This window comes from Labeo rohita, chromosome 12, assembly GCF_022985175.1.
Source record: "Labeo rohita strain BAU-BD-2019 chromosome 12, IGBB_LRoh.1.0, whole genome shotgun sequence".
Taxonomy (NCBI): Eukaryota; Metazoa; Chordata; class Actinopteri; order Cypriniformes; family Cyprinidae; genus Labeo; species Labeo rohita.
In genome coordinates this window covers 21,989,309-21,998,474 of record NC_066880.1, presented here as the reverse complement: position 1 = coordinate 21,998,474, position 9,166 = coordinate 21,989,309, and the positions used below count along the sequence as shown (strand labels likewise).

Here is a 9,166-nt window from a genome sequence, read left to right as displayed (position 1 = left end):
TACATAAAATTTAAGAAAAGTAACAAAAATAGAGTGAGTGGTCATTTGTATAAATGGTAAAATGCACAGGTGTGTGTCAAACAGTTTAGACATTTAGATTAAATTTAGACACGATTTGGGTGGTTCTGTGTCTCCATGTTGTAAATTAAAAAACTGTACAACATGTACAACAAAAACTTCCAGACAATAATTAAATACATTAATTTTAAAGATGCTGAAAATGTTTGAATCAATGATACATTTCCACAAATATGATTTATTACAATGTCTTGATTAACAACACATCTTGCTTCAAATTATTGAATCCCTGAGGTAGGAGTTAAGATGAATGGAAAGGAAATTAGAATGCCTTAACAGCAACTGCTAGCAGAACTTCAAGTGTGTACACTAGTTAATTCAAATGCTGTGGAAGCCAGGACTGCTAAAAGTACCTGAGGAAAAATGAGATATGGCACATTAAATTTTTCTGGCTTTGGCTTTCTTGCTCATTTTGGTCCATTTTAGCTGAATTTGAGCAGAAGTTTGGTTTATTCAGTGAGAATTGTATGTCATACTCCCTTTTCTATGCCGTAACTTCACACTCTTGTATTAGATGCCTTGAGTCAGCAAATGGGTGTGGAAGCAGTTTCAAAGATTGAGTATGCAAATGCTGATGCCAGTAATGACTTTGGCATGCACCAGATCGAGTGGGTGGAAATAGACACCAGACAGCTGCAACAGTTCTTCCTTTACCTGCAAATGAAATTTTATGTTTAGCTTTTGTCATTTTGTACTTAGCAAACTGTCTACTAATACTCTAATGAGAATTAGTTGACATGCAGATGCAACATTTTTTATCAACAGAATGTTCAAAAGGGACCATCAAAATAAATACTTACCGAACAATATTGTTGGAGTCACTTACAGAATTATGTTTTTCCAGGTGATGAACAATGAAAACATTGACAGCCAATCAGAACCCACTCGATTTTAAAGAGCTCGAGCATTTAAAGGGGTCATATGATGCAGTTTCTTGTTTTCCTTTGTCTTTGGAGTGTTACAAGCTATTTGTGCATATATAAGATATGTAAAGTTGCAAAGCCTAAAGTCTCAAACCCAAAGAGATATTTATTATCGCCTTCCTAAAACGGTTCGTTCAAACACGGCCCCACATGTCTACATCACGGTGTGGGTAGATTTGCATAACACCGCCCATATGTATATGCAAAGAAAGAAGGGGTAACTTTTTATACCGGCTGTAGTATTGTTGCATCCGCCACCATGTTGTGGAGATGCCGTGTTTCATTACGAAAGCGAAAGTACTTGTTTAGCCTCCCAAATGAGGACACAACTAGAAATCAGTGGAACATCAGTACACCGCAAATATTCTAGTGGGTGCTGCGTATTTTAAGGAGGACTGTTTCCTGACCCTGGGAGAGTAGCCTACAATGCCAGCTGTACACAAAAGGTTAATGCTATGAAATGGGGCAATTCCAACTTTGCAAGGACAGTCTGGCACTTCTGACTCACGGCCTGTAAGTATGTTTTCATATTTAAAGAATTTGCTACTGACTATTCAAACGCAAGTTTTGAGCAATGTAGAGTAGTGCTTGTTTGTCGTTTTTACGATCACAAATTCAGAAAATGTGTTATGTTTACGCAGCGTGGTGCGGTGCGACGCAACGCGTAAGAAGACAGTATGAGTCATTATAATATACATCTCATCACGCCAGGAAACAGCATCACATCATGGTAAGGTTTAATTTTAATTTTATATTGTTTCATTCTTTTTTTATTTGTTTAATGTTGTATTTTTTATGTTATCTATTATGTAATTGCCCTTGTATGTTTTTTTGTTCTAAAAACTGCAATAAAAAAAAAAAAAAGAAAAAAGAAAAAAATCACATCATGGTAAGGGGTGTAACATTTCCATCACACGCTTGAGGTATTTGGCCAATCACAATGCACCGGATAGTTGGCCAATCAGAGAACACCTCACTTTTCAGAACAATGAGTTTTGTAAAAATCAAAGTGTTTCAGAAAGGCGGGGCAGATAGAAGCAACAATAATGTATGGTATGTGGAAAATGTGTTTTTTTGAACCTTAAACCGCATAAACACATTGCATTACACCAAATACACAAAATAATGTTCTTTTTAGCAACATCATATGACCCTTTAAAGCAGCAGATGACATAAATGCAGCGCATACTTATAATAAACTAAACATTATCAAGGGTTGATGTGGGCACTAATGGCTCGTTTCCACCAAGCAGTATTGTTCGGGATGGAACACCCTGTTCCGGCTTGTGTTTCCACTGCCAACAGTGCACTTAATTGATAGGTGTGGTGTATCCCACAATGTAGAGATCCACGTCTTCTCACGCAGAGAATAGCGCAACATTGTGTGTGTGTGTGAAAATATAAAATTATAAAATACACTATCATATTTTTTTGTGTTTGCACACTCTGATGTAAACAAGCCCAACATGCGCGAGCAGCATGGCGGAACAAGTGAAGGACGTGCTTCTTTCATTCAGTTACGATTCTCTGACTCTTAGTTAGCTATTTTAGTATCATTCACTTCTGACAATGGAAATGGAAATAATTGCAGAACGAACTGTAATGTACTAAACTGCACAGCTCGGTGGAAACATGAAATAATCTAGTTATTGTTTTGATTTTATAGTTATCTTTCTTGGAGTGAACAGGCCTCCTGCCTGCACTTGTAGTTCTGAGTCACACTGAGTTAGTTGATAGCTTTGGTCATACTGCATCATTGTACTTCCTGGCCAGCATTTACAGGACTTGGAAGCTATTCACCCCTACGGTCACTGTCCATAAGAACTCCTATTCCATTACCCTCTGCAGGCCTCACATTTATTGTTTGGTTGGACACTAAAATTCAGATTTCCGGATACTGGAAAATAACACGCATACTTCTGTGAAGTGATATTTGAAACCAGGAAGCACAGACATACACACAAACACATACTTGGACAAAGAAGATTGCAGTAGCTTTTGGTGCTGTCTTTATTTAGAGCTCTTGTACACTCAGCCTTATGAAGAGATGTAAAGCACATGAAAACATCTCTCATCTATACATTTAAAGTGCATATCTGATTAAGGGGTTATCAGTAACATACACACACACTTTGAAGTGCACAAATAAATTAAGTTTGAACAGAGGTTTACATTAAAAGGCAGTGCAAAATTTCCATACAGTTATAATGTAGCACAAATAAGGTAAACATGGTAGACAACATAAAGAACAATAAAATATTACTAAAAGAGCAAAAAAATGTTTCCATTATGCATTAACATTTTGCTATATATATATAATACTACAGGGGGACACGCAGTATTGACAGTGATATTGTTCCTTAAACGTTTACATGCGTCAGATGAGACAAAAAGAAATCAGAAGCTGAAAACCTCTTTTAAGGAAACCCTCATCTCCACAAAACTGGTGTTTATTATAGGTACCGCCACATAGGATAAAATACAAGTATTTTATAGCTACAAATCAAAAGTTTCAAGTAATCCACATATTCAAAAAAAATGGTGAGGCCACAGAAGCACTGTAACATTTGTGCATTTTATACAGATTTAAAATAAAAGTCATAGACGTTATTTTATAGTTCTTAAACCTTTATAATGATTTAAAGACAGTAGTGTACCACATAACATTTCTTACATTTTCAAGACCTGCTCCAGCTTGTTCCCGTGAGATTCTGGCCCACTCCTGCAAAATTCATGTAATATTTTGACCTGCGCCCACCCGCAAAAGCCTGCAGGTGAAGGTTGGATTTTTCAGTCCTGCTCTGGCCCACTTTGCCTTAGCTGGACCAAACTATTCTCTGAACACACAGAGCATCGCACTGTGTTGCATTTAACCTGTTTATCAGTTTTATTTATTGTTAGATGTAAAATTAAATTAAGTATCAGGAGTGGAGACAAGAAAAGAGGAAGGCAATAAGAATGAGTCAAACTCTGGTTGTTTGCATATTGATCCTTCCTTTACTCTCCACATTACTACAGCAATATAACCGAAATGTCCTAAATTAGATTTCTATGGTTCCAGCAAACTTCCTGGAGTGCAAACACAGTAGCTGGGCTGGGTGGTAAATGCTATTTGCACCTGGATGCAAATACACACCTTAAAAAGTATCTGAGGACTTAAGCCACATTTAAATGTATGTATGAATGTCACGGTATTATGTCACAAAATAGCACATCCCAAGCAAATGTTTTACAATATAAGTTAGGTTTATAAGTTAAAAAAAAGCAATACAGGTTTACAGTAGTGTTCAAAATGAAATGTCTGGCAAACATTGGAAAAATGTACTACACTTGCACTACACACTTCGTTAAGACACTTGTGTGAACATTAATAGTGGACAAAAGGGTATCAGAGAGCACAACACAGCCAAGTATACCAGTCAGACATTTTAGGTTTGATAACATGTGTCCATTATACTTCAATGATATTTATAACTAAATAAGCTTTGCAGTTACTTGCTTCATGTTTAAGTAGGAAAACACAGCTACGTATATTGCTGGCTGCTTTTTGTCAGTAGTATATGAAAGATGCTAGAGTGTTTGCTTGAGCTTTCAGTAAGGACTCTCTCCTCCATCTACAGAGACTCTGAATATCTTCACTCCAATGCACTTTAGCAAAAGAACACCTCATCTCATCTACAGTTCGTCAGAAGAGATATTGTCTACTCACTCAAATATGTACTCTCTCCAGCAATAGCTGAGGCCACAAGTAGAGAGCAGAAGTAGCGATGGGAGAATTTTGTGAGGTGAGTGTACGTTGAAGAGGATCTAGGGATTAGGGTGAGGGTTTGGCGTTAATCTAGCTATTGCGTCAGGTTCCTCTTCACCGTATTAAGGATCTGTATCATTAAAACCCTTTTAACATCTATAGTGTCTAATGCAATGTGGATGCCATCTCGACAGCTTCACTGTTGAAGTGGCAAAGGATGGATGAGACGAATGAAATAAGATGAACCGAGACGCGGGGATAAACAGTTTGACTTGTGTAGAAAGCTGTCGCGCTGACTGAAGGGCCTGACAGAATCGCACCGGGTAAGTCAGTGTCTGCTCTAACCAATTCCTGCAATGTTTACTAAGGCAATCAGACAACCTGAATTTGTTGTGAATCGGTGTGGAAAGAAAGTAAGGGGCTGCTGCTGCAAAGCTTGGACATTTAATTTTTCATAAGATTGAACTACAAGAGTAGAAAGGGTGGGGGATGTTGTTTCAAAACTGTGGAAAAAGAGACTTTAAGAAAAGGGGAACTGCTAAGTTGTTAAACTTAGCTAAAAAATAATAAAAAAAATAAATAAAATCACTAAAACATAGTTTTTTCATTTTAAACACAAAAACAAAGAAAGCTGCAAACAATCTAATAGGCATGGTATTATATTATCAGGTGTGGTCTAGAGGTAACAAGAGGCCAGCTAGGAAGAGTTGCACAAGTAAACCTGACCTCCCTGGCCTTGAGAGGTGACAAAATAGAGGCTGTAGTCTTTAGCGTCCTTGTTAGCATGCGGTCCAATCGCCACTCATAGTAGTCAAGCAGAACTGCTTGTATTGGTTCCGTGACCCGGATGGGGGTGAGTCCAGAGGCCAACTAGTAAGAGCTATGCCTCATAATAAATGATCAAATTACCTGTTCTATGATTTGCAATCAGGCACTGCTCTTGAATCACTGTGTAACTGTGTTTTATCTTGCCAGAATTCAAACGTGCACAAAATATTCCTTGATTCCTGCGAGTCACAATCAAGCACAGTTCACTTTGAGCATACCACAGTATACCATTCCTTTCAAACAATCATAATCTTAACCATATCCCTATCCCTTATAGGTCTCCTAACTCTTAAAGAAGTCCACTTTCAGAACAAAAATGTACAGATAATGTCCTCACCCCTTGTCATCCAAGATGTTCATACCTTTCTTTCTTCAGTCGTAAAGAAATTATGTTTTTTGAGGAAAACATTTCAGCATTTTTCTCCATATAGTGGACTTCTATGGTGCCCCGAGTTTGAACATCCAAATGTAGTTTAAATGCGGCTTCAAATGATCCCAAATGCGGTTGTAAATCCCAGCCGAGAGTCTTATCTAGCAAAACGATCATTTATTTTCATAAAAATAATACAATTTATATACTTTTTAATGTCAAATGATCGTCTTGTCTTACTCTGCCTGTTTTTTTCCGGTTCGTGACAGTTAGGGTATGTCGAAAAACTCCCATCTCATGTTCTCCCTCAACTTCAAAATCATCCTATATCGCTGTTTTACCTTTTTTGTTAAGGGTGTTTGATCTTCTTTGCACGTTCACTTTGCAAAGACTGGGTTGGTACTTATGCAGCGATGTAGGATGATTTTGAAATGATTTTTGAAGTTGAGGGAGAAAATATGATTGGAGTTTTTCAACATACCCTAACTGTCTTGAGCCAGAACACACAGAGTTCAGGGAGAGCAAGACAAGACGAGCGTTTAAGATTAAAAAGCATTTACATTTTATTTTTTAATGAAAATAACCATTTGTTTTGCTAGATAAGACCCTTCTTCCTCGGCTGGGATCGTTTCTAACCGCATTTGGGATCGTTTGAAGCCGCATTTTGGAAGTTCAAACTCGGGGCACCATAAAAGTTCATTATATGGGAAAAAATAATATGAAATAATAAACAGAATTTCTTTACGACTGAAAAAAGAAAGACTTGAATGAAAAGGGGGTGAGTACATTATCTGTGAATTTTTGTTTTGGATGTGGACTTCTCCTTTAAAGGGTACATCACATGCCCATTTTCCAGAAGTTAGTATGATTCTTTAGGGTCTTCATCAAATGTCTGTTACATACTTTGGTTAAAATGAACCAAATTGTTCTAAAACAACACCTTTTTACCTTGCCAAAAACAGCTCTGTTCACAGTGACCTATTTCGGTGCATGCCTCTTTAAATGATAATGAGCTAGAGCTCACACCACCCCTCTTTTCCATTTTTTTTGTGTATTTGGTGTCACGTTGACATCAAAAATAAAACTAATCCACTGTACCCTCAATGGCTCTGATGTCAAGAGAAAATGAAAATTTATATGTTTACTGTTATACCCAACACCTGCATTGCTTACTAGACATTTGTGTCTCTGCTCGAGTGAGAAGAAAATGACGGAAAATGTACAAGTGGCTGAGGGCGGAAATATGCTAATACGGGACAGTCCATCAGTAGTCAGGGGGCAGGGTCTGAACAGTATGATGTCATACTCCTCAGAAAATAAAAACAGCTTGATAACTGAGACTGCTTAGTTTTCTTGGGGATTAAAAAAAAAGGAGTAAATGTATTTTTTTGTTGTGTCCACACTGCTATAACACAATTAAAATTGAATCTTGCATCCAATATCCCCTTCAAATCTGATGAATGTGGTCCAGGACCAACAATCAAAAAACATGTCCTACTTGGCAAAATCATTCTAATTGTAAAGTAGCTATGCCAATCTCTTCAAACTGTCTCACTGTATAGACTAATGTTCCTCACAGACAGATTTTTTTCATTTTACATTATGTTCACACCTTACAACTCATTCTGCTGTAAGATTGACTTGGCTTCCAGAACTTGCTCTTATTAGGTACGGTGGTGGGAGGCCAATTCCAGCAGGACGCAATCTTCATGCTAGCGGCAAAGAACAAAGGTACAAAGAGAGATGGGTAGAGAAGCAATTGGAAAAGACGGCTCCTCTCAAAATCTCAGTGGGCACCCCTCATCATGGCCCACGCGGTGCACATAACATGGTGTTAGTTAAGACAAGAAAATGCAAGTCTCTCTCAAAAGGATCAATAAGAGCGATACAAAAAGATTATGTGGGAGCAATAACAATACTCTGCTTGGTTTTGGTCGTTGTCCTAGAGAAGTGGCGCCTTGATAATCTATCAAAGAAGCACTATCTTATGCAAGGTGCAAAGGTACAAGTTGGACAATAGTGTCTCTTACAACTTTGTGCATTATGTCATGTTTTGTACATGGTAAGCATAACTAGCAAGATACTTGATACAAACAGAGCCTTAAGCAGCAGCTTTTCTACACTCTGGTGGGATGCCTGAAGCCTTGCTTAGCTAATCTAGAATTGTGGAAGCATACGAGAAGACAGAGCGGGGGAGGTTGTTGTTTGACCTTGTTGAGCAGCAGGGTTTGGGAGAGAAGAAAGTGTCTTTGGCTTAGGAAGGCGGGAATGTTTGGGCTGGAGGGGGGCAATGGCTCTGGGCAAACTGCTCTCTATCTTTCTGAGCAATAAGGACTGTCTGTATCCTTGATTTTGTTGGTTAAATATTGGTACAGTAGTGCTGTGCATGGTTGTTTGTCGGACTGGGTTGATGCAAGGTAGTCCGGGAGCTGATAAAGGTTGATGTCTTGTTCTGGATAGACCTGTGGCTCCAAACCTACCCAGGGCTCCGGTGAACATACTGACCTGCTGTACTTCCTGGGGCTTGATGAATGTTGAAGCTCTCTTAATATAAGTGGGTGGCTGTAGGGTTGAAAAACTGCTTCTTCTCAAAGGAAGTTTTTGTATACCTGTCTCTAGCTTAGAGCAAAAGCTGGCAGAAGCTGGTGGGCTTGCTGGCTCATTGATTTTAAGCCGGCTGCTCATGAGGCCAAGCTCAGCAGGATCAGAGCTCTGAAATGTTCTGGAAGAGGAGGCAGCAGAGCTATCAGCAGATATAGTTACCGTTGGTACAGCACAGTTTGGGGTAGACTCAACAGTGGTGGGACTTTGTAGGTCTGGGGAGCAGGACTGGGGCGTCAGTGGGTGGTGACCAGGCTTGGCATCCAAACGGTCACAAGGCGCCTCTGAAGAGGTTGGACTTGACAGTCCTTCACGGTTGTGGAGCGTGTTGGGTAAGAATCTGGAAGTCTGTAGTATTTGCAGCTATTGGAGAGAAAAAATAAGAAGTAATTAATGAACATTAGTTTGATCTCATTTCAAAATGGCCATATTAGGGTAATTCTTCAGTTACTAGATTTGATCTGAGTTTTTAAAAAGTTTTTAAAAATCACTGGTTTAAAAGAAAAAAAAAAATACAAAAGGACAGAACAAGAGGTTAACCTATTTTCCTAAAATTGCTAAATGAATCAACTGAAAAATTTAAAATTCAATAATTTGAACAAAAGCTTTCCACTTAAT

General features: G+C 38.4%; 1 protein-coding gene across 5 annotated transcripts in view; it reads right to left on the bottom strand.

The window, feature by feature from the left end:
* Nucleotides 1-2,999: 2,999 nt before the first annotated feature.
* ccser2b (coiled-coil serine-rich protein 2b) overlaps nt 3,000-9,166 on the bottom strand; it is a 66,493-nt gene continuing 60,326 nt past the window's right edge. For 4 of the 5 annotated variants that reach the window (XM_051124459.1, XM_051124458.1, XM_051124460.1 and 1 more), the window contains exon 10: nt 3,000-8,911. In XM_051124459.1, coding sequence (XP_050980416.1) covers nt 8,105-8,911 — 807 coding nt within the window. In that variant the 3' untranslated portion in view covers nt 3,000-8,104. The remainder of the gene's footprint in view (nt 8,912-9,166) is intronic. The other variant, XM_051124462.1, reaches the window with a different exon arrangement.